The sequence below is a fragment of the Anabrus simplex genome, chromosome 5, assembly GCF_040414725.1.
Source record: "Anabrus simplex isolate iqAnaSimp1 chromosome 5, ASM4041472v1, whole genome shotgun sequence".
NCBI classification, from domain to species: Eukaryota; Metazoa; Arthropoda; class Insecta; order Orthoptera; family Tettigoniidae; genus Anabrus; species Anabrus simplex.
In genome coordinates, this window is record NC_090269.1 from 91770844 (window position 1) to 91788547 (window position 17704).

General features: G+C 39.6%; 1 protein-coding gene across 2 annotated transcripts in view; it reads left to right on the forward strand.

Moving 5' to 3' along the window:
• The window catches only part of mew (multiple edematous wings), a 288348-nt gene that overhangs the window by 168219 nt on the left and 102425 nt on the right, over window positions 1-17704 (forward strand). For both annotated transcript variants that reach the window (XM_067146993.2, XM_067146995.2), the window contains 2 exons: window positions 7694-7797; window positions 10300-10427. In XM_067146993.2, coding sequence (XP_067003094.1) covers window positions 7694-7797; window positions 10300-10427 — 232 coding nt within the window. The remainder of the gene's footprint in view (window positions 1-7693; window positions 7798-10299; window positions 10428-17704) is intronic.

Genomic DNA, 17704 nt, shown 5'->3' on the forward strand with positions numbered 1-17704 from the left:
CACACCGACCTGTCACTGTTTTTATTGTGCTGTGTGGTCCTTTCGATGCTCTATTTTCTTTGATTTTCTTGAAGTATGATCAGTCAATACATTTTAATATCTTTCTTCTTAATTAGAATTTTGTATTTGGAAAAATGGTCTGTAACGATTTTAGTCAAAATCCAAAGAAGACTGCTGTTCCAGTGTGCTCAAGTCCATTTCAAACACACTAACCTACTGCTTCCGTTCATCTTCTGCTTGTCTGTAACCACTGTGTCCTCAATCATCATCCTCACTTGTTGGGCATTGGGACCAAGCTTTTCCTGTTCCTTCCTTGCATAAGTGTTGTAACGTATTGCCCTGCACATGCACTGCTGAGACCATTCATCTACAGCAAGTGGGAGCCTGCTTCTGTTTGATGCAATACAGTCTAACAGCCTTCATGCCAAAACCTATGTGGACACTTTGGTGACATAACCGATGTGCTACAAGAAAATCACATGCAAAATATTAGCTGCCTGTTTCCACAGTAAGGTTCCCAAAATTAACCCCTGAATTACACATAAGCAATAGGTAAGTGATACTACAGTAGTTGCTACAGGCTGGATTGCACAACCCTCATTGTGGGCAAACCAGGCCAGAAGTGCAGCAGCGAGAAGAAAACCACTTGACACAGTTCACTATAGAAGGAGGGATGACCAGCTGCAGCGTGTTACCATCTGGCCTATGTAGAATTCCATCTTCAATTTCAGGGTCTTGTAGTGGAAACAGCAACCTAATTTTATGACTGTGGTTTTCTCATGGTACATCAGTTATGTCACCAAGTTTTAAGATAGGTTTTGATATGAAGGGTGTGACATTTCCCTTGTCAGCTGTGCTGTGATACAAGGCGTTCATAAATAAACTGTGAAGCATGTTGCTAATAACAGAAGTAAACGTGTGCTGTGATCCTTACCGTTCCTTGCTCCTCTACACCTCCTCGTACTCCCCCCTCTTCAGCATGGGCGTGATGAAATGAGATGTGATGTAGTTTCAGTTGTTATGGTTTTACAGTGGAATCCTGATGGATATTAGCATGGAGAACTGGTGTTTCAGCTGATGATGTTGATGTGTGAGATTCTTGCAGCTTGCATGTTTGATGCATAGTTCATGACACCAGTAGTTCAACCGTCGTGTAGTGAGTGATCACAAACCAGCGACTACGTGTGTTTGCCGTCTCCCAACATAGCTGTCTTCACAAGATTTTTGTTTATCTCTTATTCATTTGAAGAAAATGCAGTATTAATTGGGGACCCTACTGAATTTTCTGTCTTTTGTTAATTTTAGCCTTATTTACACCAAATGTGATGAGACAGTTAATACAGGATATGGCTCCCCTCTATTGGAAAATGCAAGATGATGGTTCAGGAGGTGATAAAGAAGATAATTAAGATCTGTAGTCCAATTCACTACTTGTTTTGTAACATAGTTGTATTCTGCTTAGGCAGCAATTGTGGATCCAGGCCTACGTTGGATGAGAGCAACTGTCAGTCCTTAATAACACTCATAACGTACGCAATTTAAGCGTAAGTATGAGTAGTGGGTGTGTACAAGCCCCTTACATTGATGAGTGTGCCTCGTGTAATAAGGTCTACGCCATACTGGGCGAGAAATGAGGTCAAGTAGTATGGTGGTAGTTTTCCTATTAGTCAGCGTTCAGTAGACTTTTTTTTCTCACTGGAGGGAATGCAACATGATGAGTGTTCACTTCAAACTTTGATAAACTGTAATTAATAAACAATAGTAGGTAGTATGTTTGACCAGATTACTTGGCTTACTATCCTCCTTATCATTGCGCCAGTCATATCGCTGTGTTTCACCTTAGAGGACAGACTTATCCTGTATAGTCTATATTCAAAATTTGCTTTAAATTTAGCTATTAATTTCAAAATAATGACTCTTCTCTTTCAAAAAATGTGGTCTTTTTTCTTTCAAAATGCTCCTGATACAGTTTTTTTTTTTTTTTTTTTTCTGGTTTGAAACTTGGTTGTAGGTTGTGACATGCTTATTTATGGTGGCTATGCCAAGAATGCCACTTTATGACCAGACTCGCAAGGCATAAATAGGCCTATTGCACTCTCCCTCAAAAGTTTTTTTTTGTTTTTTTTTTGTTGCTATTTGCTTTACGTCGCCCAAAAGATAAATATTACACCATATTGTTCAGACAGGGTGAGTGTAGTGATATTGCTAGCGAAAATGTCAACAAGAATACAATTGGAGGGAGAGGTTAAAAAAAACTTTCCCAGAATTATTTTTTCCATGAGGTACATTGTAATTTTTTTTTTTCAGATAAGTGACCTAATGTTTGCTACTGAGTGTATTCATGAGTGATGATAAAGAAACTACAGTCATTCTGGAAGATATGTCATAAGTCAAATTTCACAGGCTTATCATCAACACTATCAAACCTGAAGTCACGACTATCACTAGTTCATCAGCAGCTGTCTGCTGTACTTTGCTGGGAATAAAATCAAATAAAATCATTGAATTCAAATACTTCAGGAAAAGAAAGTGGCTTCAACTGCTGAAGCTCACAGTAGAATTGGTCTTGCAACAGCTACCTGAGGATCTCTTGAATGGTGCTAGTGAAAGAAACTCAATGTCATAATCAAAACTAAAATTTGTATCGTTTGCTCGCTCATTCTTCCAGTTCTGCTGCATGATTCCGAAACGTGGGCAGTACTAAAAGCGTACATGAGCTAACTGGAAGTACAGTATTCCAAATGCTGGGGATCTCGTTGCTTGACAGTCTTCATAATGAAACCATGAGACTAAAGTGTGGAAACCGACTAATGATCGAAGAATTAATTTAAAATTGAAGATTGTGTAGTTTTTTTTGGCCATGTGTGCTGAATTTCCAAACTGTGTCTGCCATACCAATTAATCTGCCAACAGAGATGTGCATATTGGAAAGTACATAGAATGGCTCCCAAGAAAACTCTGGCAAAGCACATCGAGTATGACCTCGAATACCAAAGGCTTAGTCTCCATGATGTCAAACGTCAAACATGAAACCCTGTCAGAGAAGTGGCAAAACAAAAAACAGGTACAACATAGTGTTGGAATAAAATCGTGATTTAGGAAGAGCTACATCCTGTTATAATTAAGTAATTTAGGTATGTTTATTGCATATTTAATTCATGTTGATCTCATTAATCACATTGCAGAGGTAAATTGGTGAACTATTTGTAGGAAAATGGAAGTGAAATCTTCCTTAAAAATAATAAAGCAAACAGAAATAACTGGAAAATATGAGAAACAATAATGTAAGTTACACTGTTGTCTTGTCAACTTGTTTACTGTGGCTTCTGGATCTGTTTCTTCTCAACTAATCTCTGAGTATTTAGTCTAAGAGATTGTGTCACAGATAACTAAGCATCGGCTGTTAACTTTAATCTGATATTTGGTTTCTGTGTTTAAGTTTGCAAATTTTCATAAGGTAGAAAAACTACTTGTGGACATGTGCTAACTGTAACCAAATTTGCATTACATTCGAGAGACCAATTGATGTAGTCTGGAAACCTACGGCAGGGGAGGTTGTTTTTTTTTTTTTTTTTTTCAGAAATCACTGAAGTTACTTTCATTTTAAAAGTTGTCCTTTAGCTTCTTACCATATTCCAAATTAGTAAGTTCCAGTTGTTCAGCGGGAATTATGTCATACATTAGTTAAGTACTGTATGTCTACAAACTAAACTGTGCACACACACTCAGTGCACTATTCGCCAAGCTATTCACTTTACTTTTGATGTTTCTCTGAGCCTCCGAGACCAATCTCACTCTGGTGTAAGTTGTACTATGGCCGGTTGGAAATCGTACTATGGCCGGTTGGAAATCACTGCCTTGCAACAATTAACTTTTACTGCCATGAACAAAAGAACATGACTGTGCAATCTGTGTTTATTGAAGTACCTGTTTCAATTGTGCAGTAGTGTTTCTTAGCAAGATCAAAGGAATGATTCATAGTATTATGTTTGTTATTAATTAAAAGGTCATATTTTAACACTTTTGTTAATAAATGACATGTTATCTTAAAAACAGTTAATTTTTTCATGTGTTGACTCAAGATATTTCTGAAACTTTCAACCATTTTAAAAATGGATGCTACAAATTATGAACAGGATATAAAACAAAACAAATTGAATGGTACTGTAGCCGTGATGCACCGTGGCCTGCCAAGCAACTACTGTTCAGTCCAAGCCTGCAGATTATGAGATGACATGTGGTCAGCATAAGCGATCGTCTCAGCCGTTATTCTTTGATTTCAAGACCGGGGCCTCTATCTCATTGTCAGATAGCTCCTCGGTTGTTCTCATGTAGGCTGAGTGGACCTCAGACCTACCCTCAGATTCGGGTAAAAATCCCTGACCTAGCCAGAATGAATCCCAGGGTCTCTGGATAAGAGGCAGGCTCACTACCACTGAACATGGACTGGGTTTGAACAACATGCAGTTATACGTTTGTGCAAAGTTTGAACCTTATCATATTAACACATTCACTACCACTGATATTTTAGAGAGTCAGGCTGCTATGTGCAGCAGTGCTGCTGCTGCTTTAAAGTATTTCAAGTCCCATGTTTGTAATGCTACATAGAAACACGCCGGCCTACATAGAAACACGCCGGCTTGGCGATCGATGCTTATAGATACGTCGGCACTCCAGGAAGGTTACCGTTAGAAAAACTAGCTGTGCACTGTTCCATTGTTGAGCAACTAGATGACAATCAGTAGTGATTTGAAATGGAAAAAAGCTGGTCAGAACTTGGTCCGTCTCATCCTAAGAAGAGGTATGAAAAACAATTTTATACCAGTAATGATGTAATTAAACTGTTAAAGGATTCTGACAGCAAATCTGATATATTATCAGGCATTGAAGATGATGAGTGGGGGGGATTCTCAGGGTGAAAGTGACAACAGTGTGTTGAATGAAGATGACAGTGTTCATGAAAATTACCCAGCAATATCTGCAAATGAAGAGGAAATAAATTGGATACGTGATCCAACAGGAATGACTTCTTTCCTGTTTACTAAGAAGGACAGCTTATTTGTCTGGATGACATAACCAGCTTATCAACTACTTTTGTCTTCTGTTAGAAAACATATTTCTCACAGAAGTTGTAGACGATATTACAATGCCATACAGATATATGTCAGTTAAAAGATGTAACTGTCGAAGAGCTGCTGGTATTTTTGGATGTGTTTCTCCAGATGGGTAACGTGAAAATGAATAGGTTATAGGATTATTGGAAGAAAGATACTTTATTCCATAATAAAGGCATTTCAGCGGGTAGGAGTCGCAATAGGTTTCTTCTGATATCGTGCACTCTTCATTTTTCAAGAAATCCTGGTGAAGGTGAACCGAAATGAAGTGACTGCTTGTACAAAATAAGACCAGTGATCGACTATTTCAAGAAGAGGATGTCAGCAGTGTACTATTCAGGTCATATACTATCATTAGATGAAAGCATGTTTTTTTAGGGAGGTCGACTGTCATTTGTCAACACATCCAGAAAAAAAAGGCGTAAATACGGAGTAAAATTTTATATGCTGACAATGCTGAAAGGATTCACCCAGAAAATGCAATATGTCCTGGTTCATTAGATGATTATGGTGGCAAAGGTGATGCACAGGAGGTGGTTAGCCATTTATTAACAGAGAAATTAAATGCTGGTCCCCACATTGGTGACAACAACTACAACAGTTTTGATTCAGCTAATAAACTCTTGGGTAAAGTAACACACTGTACTGGAATGCTAAGATTGGATGGAAGAAATTCACTTAAGGAAGTGAAAGTTGCAAAACTGAAAAAGGGGAGACGTTACATATCAACGGAGTATGAGAATAGACTTATGCAAATGGAAGACAGACAGAAAGAAACAGTAAAAGAGTCTTTGCCAGTTGTTAGTTAGGAGTGGATAGACAAGACCAGATGCTACCCTGTTATCTGTCCAGCAGAAAAACCATTCGTTGGCCTAAGAAACACTTTGCTGAAATGATTCTATTGAATGTTCATTACTTGTTGACTAAGTACTCTGATGGCATTGATGCTTTCATGGCCCGTACTTATAGACATGATATAGGCTTTTGGGCTTATGCCGTGTCAAGAACAGGTGAAATTCTTTATGTTTTGCAGAGAACTGTGCTCTGCATCATCAGAAGAAAATCTTGACTGTCCACGAGAAAGGCTTCTTAAACAATGAGCTTTGAATTTAGACGTTATAATAGAAGTGGAAATGGTACATTCATTCGTCACCAGATGACTCTCCGGATGCGGAAGCCTTTATTATGTCTACTCTGATGGCAGTCTATGATTTCAGACTGAACGTCATCAAGCAGCTGTTACCTTCAGCGAGTGAAAAAAATCGCCGATCACTTGATGTGCTACAGCAGCTTGTTTTCATAAAGGATGAACCAACACAGAGAAGAAACAACTTATGAGGAAGAGATGTGCACTTTGTCTCAAGAAGGAAGATGAACGGGCACAGTTTATGAATGCCCGACATGTCCAGGTCAACCAGAATAATGATTACGGTTTGTTTGGAGCATTTTGAATTCTAGAAGAAGTTACTTTTGAGAAAAAGCAAGGCTAGAGTAGGCATGTCCTGTTAAAGGGATACGCAGGTATGATTTCAGTGTTTCTGCTTGACCTTTGAAAATAACCTCACATACAAAAACAAGATACCACCATATGCCCAAATGGTATGTCTACTAGTACCAAAATCTCATTCTTGATTTTTTTTTTTTTTTTGTGAGTCCATTTTTGGTCCAAAATCTTAGTAGGGTCCCCTGTCAGATCAATTATCCAGCACATGCTGAAACTGCTTAAATTGGAAAGGGCTGGGCTGAGTGGCTCAGACCGTTGAGGCGCTGGCCTTCTGAACCCAACTTGGCAGGTTCGATCCTGGCTCAGTCCAGTGGTATTTGAAGGTGCTCAAATAAGTCAGTCTCATGTCGGTAGATTTACTGGCATGTAAAAGAACTCCTGCGGGACTAAATTCCGGCACCTCAGCGTCTCCGAAAACCGTAAAATAGTAGTTAGTGGGACGTAAAGCAAATAGCATTATTATTATTATTATTATTATTATTATTATTATTATTATTATTATTATTATTATTATTATTAATTTGAAAGGTGAGAAACCAAGTATAGTTTGACGTGTGTTGTCATCTGTGTTTTGGAGTTCTTTTGTAAAATTGCTAAAATCCAAGAATAATGAAAGCTCTTCAGTCATCTATTCTGTTTCCACTATGACATTTGTCAGTAGGAAACTGAAGTAATCTGTTTTTAAACTATAATTGATTGATGTCTTTACTAGTTGTCTCCACGTTTGGGACTCTCGTGTTGCAGAGGCAAGTAAGTAAGAAGAATTTGTGAGTTTGTAGCCAGAGGATGTGATGAGTTTTGAATGCATGTGTTAAGGTTTTCTGCTGTCTCATGACGCTTATGCAAGCACTGAAGCTCCTGCTGTTTATGCCTTTCAGTGATTTTTTTGAGCTTTAAGATGTCCTATAAAAGTTTCAGTTTGCTTGCAAACAGACATCATTTTGTTCTCATTATGCTGTCATATGGTGGCATTCTGTAGTCAGTAGACCAGTTCTTAGTGCACAAAGCTTGCTTGCTCTTCATTTTACTTTGTGTGCTCTAGACTTGTCTTGTTTACATCATATTTATTTTTCAGCAATTGGCAGTGATGAGCTACAACCACCTTTGCATGATGAAATAAAGGATGGGCAGTGGTTGGGTGTGACTGTGAGAAGTCAAGGAGCTGGTGGGAAAGTCATGGTATGTTACCCGAGTCACGTTCAAGATAAGTTTTTGTACAATGCCTGAAGTATTAATAGGTAGTGTTGAGAAACATATACAATTCATCATCATCATCATCATCATCATCATCATCATCATCATCAATGCCCCACTCCAGTCACCCGGATGTGGTTAACCAGCCTCCTCCACTCCTTTCTGTCCTTCCACTTTTCCTGTTCCATTACTTCCACCACATCCAATCAAGCTTCTCTAATCAATATTCATCTTCTCTAATGTCCTTCCAGATTTGATCCATCCACCTTCTTCTCGGTCTTCCAACTGGTCTCTTTTCCTTAACTTCTCCTTCCACTTCCCTTTTTGCTACCCATTCCTTTCCCATTCTTTTTACATGTCCGAACCATCTCAGTCTTGCTTTCTGTATCTTCTGTTCTAACGGTTCTATATTTAGCTCTTCTGTGATTTTAATATTTTGAATTCTATGTCTTCTTGTCTTTTTAACCGATGTCCTTAAAAATTTCATTTCTACTGCTTGGATCTTACTATCTTGTCTCTTATTAGTTACCAGCGTTTCTAGTCCATATGTTACAATTGGTATGAAATACTGTTTATATATGTTAATTTCATTCTCTTGGGTACTTAGTCTGTTATTAATTTCAGTGTTGATTTCATTACTTCCATTAATAACGCTACCCAGATATGTAAACTGTTCCATATTTTAAATAAATATTAGTAATTACATGTTAAATTAACACGATTTTTTTTGGACTTTGGTAAAACACACGACATGTAGCAGACCATTTTTAATTGCAAGGTGCTAATGCTGTGGTAATTTTGGCAAAGTGTACATAAAATCAAATTTTCATTGTGCTATAGCATCAAACAGTTAGAAATACAGGAGACAGAGCTTCCTGGAAGTTTGAAGGTGCTTGATGCTGCCATCGCGTAGCAGGGGGAGAGGTGATACTCCCACATGGCGCGTCCCAGGTGGTGAATAGGGGGATCCTTATTGGCTTGCCGGCGGACTTGAGAGAAATAAAATACCTCTCGCAGACCAAACACACAACCCCCTGTAGGTGGGGGACGCATATGAAGAATACACCCACGGTATCCCCTGTCTGTCATAAGAGACGACTAAAAGGGGCAACCAAGGGATGATCAAATTAGAACCATGAGACTACTTGTAATTAGTACCATCACGCAGGGAACACCATGAGTCACTTTTACTTGCGCGTAGTACCACTATGTTAGGTACAAAATAGGTTTGTGATTAGTAGCGACAGTGTGTGGCTCAGGATGCATTTTACAATACCCGTGATTCGTACCCCTATATGAACGACACCGGGATGAGCGACACCATGGATCTGCCTTTCCTATGCTTAGTACCTACTATGTGAGGAACACCACTGGATAGTGCGAATCCCTGTGGTTAGTCCACTTATGTGAGGAACGCCATAGGTTTGCGTTGCCTGTATAGGTTCGTGTTGCCTGTAAATAGCGCCGCAATGTGCGAAACACCATAGGTCTGTGTTACATTTGTGCATTTCATTACCTGCGAATAGTACCATAATGTGTGGAATACCGCGAGTCTACGCTACTTTTGATTAGTACCACAACATGACAAATAGCATGGTTCTACTTTCCTGGCGATAAGTACCATTATGAGGGGCCGATTACCTGGATTTTGGACCTGTTTAGACTACAAGCATCATCGATTCAGTATTATGCTTTAGAAGCAGTCCCTTGGTCAGTAATACTGTTGTTTAACGCTAGTTTCTGGGAATATGGGGCATTACGGGTCGGATTCACTGATTGTTTTAACTTCATAGCCATCCATTCATTCTTCGTCCTCACATTTTCAAATTCCGGTTAGTGGAGGATTATGGATTTTTAAATTGTCATAACATTTCGTCTCATTTTGTACCATTAGAGGCTGATGATCTAGATGTTAGGACCCTTTAAACAACAACAATCATCATCATCATCATCATCATCATCATCATCATCATCAATGCTGCCATCCGAAATGTGGACGCAGCTAGTGGAAAACATAGCAGTGATGTGAAGCAGAAAATAGTGAACTTCCTTTACAAAGAATAGTGAATTTTAGAAGCTGGGGGAAATTAGTGGTCTTTGAATGTTCTGATAGTGATGTGGACATTAACCTTATCTTAATGCCCGATTTTAAGTTTTGTCCCTTTGCTTGTTATGAAGTTGAAAGTATATTGTATGTACAGGCAGGAAGTATAAGCTTGAACCAGAAAATATAGAAAAAATTGTAGTACCTTGTTTTACAAATTCAGTTTTTTTTAATAGTAGGGAAGGGTAGGAATAATGTGTTTATATGTATAATGTGTTTATAATTTTTAATATGATATTATGTTGACTCAGAAGATTTTAGTGCTTACATAAGTGTATATTTTGGCATATTATAGTGCATATCTGGGCATTTCATTCTGTATTCCGTTTTTGTGCTTATAATCCTTAATGTAATTAATTAATAACACTTGTTGATTTGCACAGGTGTGTGCTCATCGTCATATCAAGAAGGGACTAGACTTCCAGTGGGGTCAGGGACTGTGTTACACCCTGACTCAGTATCTAGACTTCAGCTACACATGGGACCCGTGCAAAGGCCGAACAACAGCCAAGTGAGTACCATTGTAGTACTGCATATCTATACATAATGAGTCTGGCTGTGTTTTTCCTGCAATGGTAATGGAGTAGACCATACTGCCAGCAACTCAACGCTGTATGTTGGGGGCAGTAATAATCTGACTCCCTAGGGGGTCAATAACTTCGGGAGGATGGATCCCTTTAGGTAGGGTGATGGTCCTATTAATGGAGGAAATGACATTGAATGCCATCGAGTTTTGGCCCAAAGGCAAAGTGGAGTGAAGAGGAACTTCCAGTATTCAGTTCTCAATGGTTGTGGAGGTAGAAGAGGCCACGCCAGACAGACTGGCTGTGAAGGTGCATCTGAACTACACTGGCAGACAAAAAAAGTGGATCGCTTTAATTTAAGAGCAAAAACTGTATTTATCTTAATCTTTGCTTTTTCTTCATTCCTACAACATATTATTAAAAAATGAAGTTAACTAGTGCTGTGCATACTTCATGCTGATTATTGAATTTTTTTTTTTTTTAGTTTGTCCAAAAAGTTCTTAGATTTTCGTTGATGACACTCTACACGTATTACGCCTTAGTATCGGGTGTTAGCACCTCTGGCGATGATTATGGCTTCCATCCTTCGCGGCATGCTAGCTAGAAGGTCCTGGATTGTTTCATGGGGGATGAGAATCCACTCTTCCAGTAGTATTGCCCGCATTTTGTTGAGGTTGTCAAAATTTCAATGCCGGACATTTCAGCCAAGTATATCCCACAGGTGTTCTGTGGGATTGAGGTCTGGACTGCGAGCTGGCCAGTTGAGGTCTTGTATCCTGATATTCCGTCAGGGAGCAGTATTGGGGCGTGCATTATCATGCATCAGGATGAAATTTTCCCCAACTAAGGTAGCTTAGGGGATTACATGCTCTGCTAACACCTCTACGATGTAACTGTTGATGAAAAGAATTTCTGTTCAGGCCTCAAACCTGATACTGGCCCATAATATGATGGAGCCACCCCCAAATGGTGACCTCTCGGAGATGTTGCAAGGTGAATATCGCTTCCCACGCCTTCTTCACACACTCTCTCTACCATTAGGTAACCGGAAGCATAATCGTGACTCTTCTATGACAGTACCATTGACCACTGCTCCACAGTCAAATTCCAGTGTTGAAGCGCAAGCTGTAATTGAACTGTTCTGTGCTGGAGGGGGAGTAAGCTGTGGACCAGTTGCATGTCTTTGTCTGACATTCCTTGCAGTCACAGTCACATTTTCTTCTGCCTCGAATCGATTTCTGGCTTGGACGGTGGTAGTTTGGCATTTGCTTAAGACTTGGATGACCAGAAAGCTACCGTACCTAGCAGATATAGACCTCCAACGGCCTTATCCAGGTCATCTGTGGAAGGTACCGAGTTCATAAAATCATCCTAGAACACACTGGACACTTCCATATGATGTACCGCTGACATTAGTTGCATAACAAATACTGCATTCATCATCCACCAACGCTACTGCTCTTGCAACATCGTCTGGGCTAAGAGATATCTTAACTTGTCAAATGGGAAAGAGAAGCTGACAGATATTGTGTCACACACTGATAATCCATCAGTAGCTTCTGACTCAATATTGTAAAACTTAAAAGGTGTTATTGCTAATTGATGCAATAAAATTGAGTGCCTAGCATTTAGGGGTGGAAAGTGGCTTCTTAAATTTATTCATGATCTCTAAACATCATATTCTTCTCCAAAATTGCAGACTACACATTAGAAACTGCTTTAATGTAATTAGTGGAACAATTCCCTTTAAGAACTGGTGTTTAACAATTGCAATTTCGTTTTTACAAAGTGATCCACTTTCTTTGTCAGTTTATATTGTTACAAATAAAACTCCACCTGTTTCATTACTCTAATTTATTTTAGTATGACCTAATAAATGCGCACACACACATTTAAATACACACAATTCTAACCAGTTATGAATGGCCACACTTACTAAGTACTAGTCTATTCACAAGTCCCTCTTCGTTACGGCACAGTAGGAGGTTCGGCCCGTTCGTCTACCTGCGAATGCTTAAGCCTTACTTTCACTTTCTCCAAATCCAGTCACCTCATACAGCAGCTGTGTGTAGACCGCTGGATCTGAACACAGGACTATGGGTCACTCGACACCCGATGACTGTTTGTTGGTTCGACTCCACAAACAATCCAGTAATTCACACAGTCACATGCAGTGAACAACCAAACAGCTCAACAATATTCAACAGCAGGACGATACGCACAGCAGCGAACATTAACACAGGTCCATTTACCTTCACACACGGTTTCCCTCGCTGACTCGTGCAGAAATACACGAACACAGTTTAGTTTTCCGTTCTGTCGCCTCCAGTTCACGCACTCACTGGTCTCTCCAACACCACAAAAACAGCTCCTGGTTCAGACCTCGATAAGACACTAGCAACAGCCAACACCTCTGTCGTCAGCCATCAAACTCCAACACACTAAATCTCACATGAAGTCCAACACTGACTGACTGTCCACGGCTAGCCTCCCTTTTTATAGCTCGCATGTCTTGAGCCAGAAATTTTGCGATGTCACTAGAGGCAGAACATTCCCATTGAATTTCCAAGAAACTTGCAGGTTAGCCGGCCAACGAGAACAATACACAGAAAGGCTGGCCCCACTCTACAAGCCGGCTGGGAGATTCCAGGTCGTGTGAGTCACTAGCACCTTCCTGGAAGTGCCAAAAGGAGCTACCACGGGGCTGGCATGTAACGATACTTTGAGTCTATATGGCTCAGACAAAATGTGTGGATCTCTCCCCAGCAAGTTGGAATTGACCGTAAACAAATTCATGGCAGTGGCACTTTTTCCTTAACTCCAATTGTGATTGGATAAGGACGGTAGGAGTAGGTTTGGGGTGAAAGTGGGAGCTTATAGTTGGGACCTGCACATTGGTGATGGTCGTCTTTCTGAAACCTGTGACTACTCAGGAATTCAGTCCTGCATCTGTGTCTGGACAGGCCTCTTGTAGAAAATATGGGCTAAACATCGGTAAACACGCTTTTTGATTGGCTGGGTGGTCACCCCACTTGTGGTCAGAAAACTAATCGTCAATTACATTAGGGACATGGAATATTAGAATACTCCTGGATATAGGTAACAATGACAGACTTGAAAGACGAACAGATCCGAGGGAAAGCAGCATGATTTGTTCTGGGTGACTTCCAACAAAGCAGTAATGTTATGATAATGATTACTTAATTTAATTTCCGTGTTGAACCGTGTTGTACTTGTACGCATATCACGTACAGTTTGCCGACGTTTCGAATACATTGCAGTATTCTTTGTCGAGGCGACTGAAATACCCCTACTGGACCCGAGGTAATCAGTCTCCCAGGCAGAAATTATACTACTAGAGTGGCCTTGATCTTGGCCTTTTATATCCTAGCCTTTCTGGCTGACGTAAGCCCTGGCTGTCTCGCGAGAATTCTGGAAAGTATATGTCACAGCCAGGTAGTGGGGGCTTGCCCGCGCTGTTATGTAATGGGGTTGCGGCCCGTGTGTTTATGTTGTGGTCTGTATGTCTTAAACTATGAATGATAGCCATCCAAGAATTACTGATTTTATATCCTTCTTCTAAATTTATGTTGTTCGGATGTTTCTTGATTTCGATAGCCTCGCGGATTTTCCTTTCCAGATTCCAAGGGATGATATGCATACAAGTACAACACGGTTCAACGTGGAAATTAAATAATTCTTCACACCGTGGAAGCTTCACTTCTAAGATTATGATAATGTTGCAAACTTTGGGCTGGGGAGTAAGGAGACAAGATGCTCCATTAAGTGGTATGTTCCGAGCTGTCAGTGGAGAGATTACATGAAATGACATTAGTAAACGAATAAGCTTGAGTGGAACTTTTAAAAGTAGGAAAGATCATAATATAAAGATACATAATAATACTAGCGTTTTGCCCGCGACTTCGCTCGCGTAATAGTTGAATTATGTCCCATTATATTTTTTTATTTCCCATTTTCTTTTGAATGCCACCGAACCAAATGTTAGACATTCATCAGCTTTCGTCAGAAATGTAAGACTTGAACGTAAATGATGTGTGTTCCCGTCCCGGCTTTGGCCGCGGAATTGAAAAGTTTCACATGTTATGTAACACTTATAAAATAAAGAGATATTTTATTTATACCAATTATCATTTCAAGTTCACTGTTAAATGAAATTTAAAACTCCCTGTGATCTCGAAATGTAAATATATTATTTTACATTACTTCTTATGTAACTATTTCTTTGTCTGCTTTATGAATGGAATGAAATATTAAAGATATGAATGAGCTTAATTAAATCATCTTAATCTTAAAAATTAACTTTTAATTATGAAATCAAACTACAGAGTTAAAATACAAATATTTGCTATCGAACTAAATTATAATGTTAAAGATTTAAAGAAATGCATTATAATTAACTATATCTAAAACCTAACCATCAAATAACTTGAAATATCTTTAGAAAACATGAACTTTAATATACTTAATCAATGAAATGGAAATGAAATGGCGTATGGCTTTTAGTGCTGGGAGTGTCCGAGGAGATGTTCGGCTCGCCAGGTGCAGGTCTTTCGATTTGACCCCCGTAGGCGACCTGCATGTCATGATGAGGATGAAATGATGAAGATGACACATGCCAGAGAAAAATTAACCAATGATGGTTAAAATTCCTGACCCTGCCAGGAATCGAACTCGGGACCCCTGTGACCAAAGGTCAGCACGCTAACCATTTAGGCAGGGAGCCGGACAACTTAATCAATGAATAAGTAACGTAAAATCATATGTATCACATAACAAATAAAAGAAGAATTTTAAATATAATTATTCAGTTTAGAACTTCTTTATGTACAATATTGGCAGTTCTTCCTTCTGTTGCCAAAATGACTAAGCTACTTGGGGAACTTACTCTGGAACAGGTGACATAAAATTGACCGTGGAAGAAACAGTCTTCGTGTAGGTTGATTCCTGCAAATGTTAAACTCTGGCCTTGGGATTTATTAATTGTCATAGCAAAGCATACTCTAATTGGAAATTGCAATCTTAAACTGAAACGAAGAATCTGATGGTATAAGTGGTATTTGCAGAATGAACACTGATTCCCCTCGAGCACACCCTGTAATAACAGCAGCTTCTATTAATTTTTTTTAACTCGTCACATGTAATCTAGTGCCATTGCACAACTTAGGTGGTTTGAGGTTACACAACAACATTACAAGTGCTCCTACTTTCAGATGAAGTTTGTGAGATGGGAATCCTGGAGGATTAAGAGTATTTAGGAATTCTACTGGATTATTCACAGCATCGTCTGTTTGTAATACTGCGTTGACTGATTTATACTCTATTTCTTCTGCATCAAAATATGTAAGCAATGCTTCATTTATTTAATTAGCCGTCTCATTTTTTGGTGTAAGTTTTTCTCGCTCGCAAAGCCAGTCCATAGATTTGTCTTTGAGATTAGCAACATTGGGATATATCTTTGAAATAAGACTTCCTAAAGAGTTTATTACTGCACCTAAACCTTCAAGAATCAAACTTTTTCCCAGGGACGTCTGATAATTCTCCATTTCTGATTTTCAGAAGAAGTTCTGAAAATTCGCCAGCCAAAAGATCACCACTTAAATGGACCCTCACACTTATTCTCAGAGTAAGTTTGTGAATGTTAGACCATAAGTATGACGCTTTTACATATGCCTTTGCCTCGTCAGCACGTGTCCCTCTTGGTATCACTGGTAAAGTTAGACGAAAATCTCCAGCGAGTAGCACAGTAACTCCACCCATTATATGTTTGTTACTTCTTAGTCTTGGAGAGTATTATCGAGAGCCTCAAACGTGCATTTATGGCCTGTTGCACTTTCGTCCCAAACAATGAGTTTACATTCTCGCAAAACTTCAGCCGTTTTAGATTGTTTAGAAATATAACAGATGGGAGTCTGAAGATGGTTTTCCGTGGTTTCCCATTTTCACACCAGGCAAATGCTGGGGCTGTACCTTAATTAAGGCCACGGCCGCTTCCTTCCCACTCCTAGGCCTTTCCTATCCCATCGTCGCCATAAGGCCTATCTGTGTCGGTGCGACGTAAAGCCCCTAGCAAAAAAAAAAAAAAAAAAGAAAAATAACAGATGGGAGTCTCAGTGCGAGTGAGATTAAGAGGCAGTTTGAAGACTGCGTGTGTTGTTTGACCTCCCTCCACTAATATTGCTGCAATCCCAGATGATGCAGCAGCTACAGCAATGTTTCTAGTACTTCTGACTTTTGCTAATAGCAAATTTATGCAGAATGTTTTTCCTGTACCACCTGGAGCATCTAAGAAGAAGATTTTTCCACGTTCAGACTGTATACTACTCAGAATTTTACGATATACTGCAAGTTGTTCTGTAGTTAAAGATTTTTTGCTGGTAGTTATCAGTCGTTCCAAAGATTGAATATCATAATTGGTTTCCTTTAAGGATTCTCTACTTTCTTCATTTCCTGACCTTGCGGGTTGATGTAAGCCATACTGATTTCAATTCTGTCCTCCTACAGATAACACTGCATCTTTGATTAATAATAGACGTTGTTTGTATATTTCACTATGATTTAGAGGACAATCTTCCACCTGCTTTTCTCTTTGCTATAAGATGTCGTCTGACAAAAAATCTTTGAACCTTTCCCAAAGATTAGCGGGATCAGAAATTTGACAAAATCTAGCATACCGGACGAGTTGGCCGTGCTGTTAGAGGCAGGCAACTGTGAGCTTGCATCTGCGAGATAGTGGGTTCGAACCCCTCTGTCGGCAGCCCTGAAGATGGTTTTCCGAGGTTTCCCATTATCGCTCCAGGCAAATACTGGGGCTGTACTGTAATTAAGGCCACGGCCACTTCCTTCCCACTCCTAGCCATTTCCTATCCCATCGTCACCATAAGTTCTATCTGCGTCGGTGTGATGTAAAGCAAATTGGGGGGGAAAAAAAGACAAGTGTAGAAAGAGATATGACAGAGAAGAGAAGATGTGGAAGACCGAGATTATGATGGATGGACTCGGTGAAGAACAGCATAAGACAACTGAACCTGAACTGGAACACAGTGTTGGATGAGGAGACAGGACAAAATGGAGAGGAAACGTATTTGCCCCCACCTGGTGCCAGCTGGAAAAGGGGAAATTATGATGATAATGATAAATGATGGGTTTGCTCATGCAGAAAAGTGTTCACAAGTGGAAAAACTTTGGGAACCACTGGTATAAAACAAGAGTGACCCTGTATCTGAAGATTCAGTGTGGGACATTT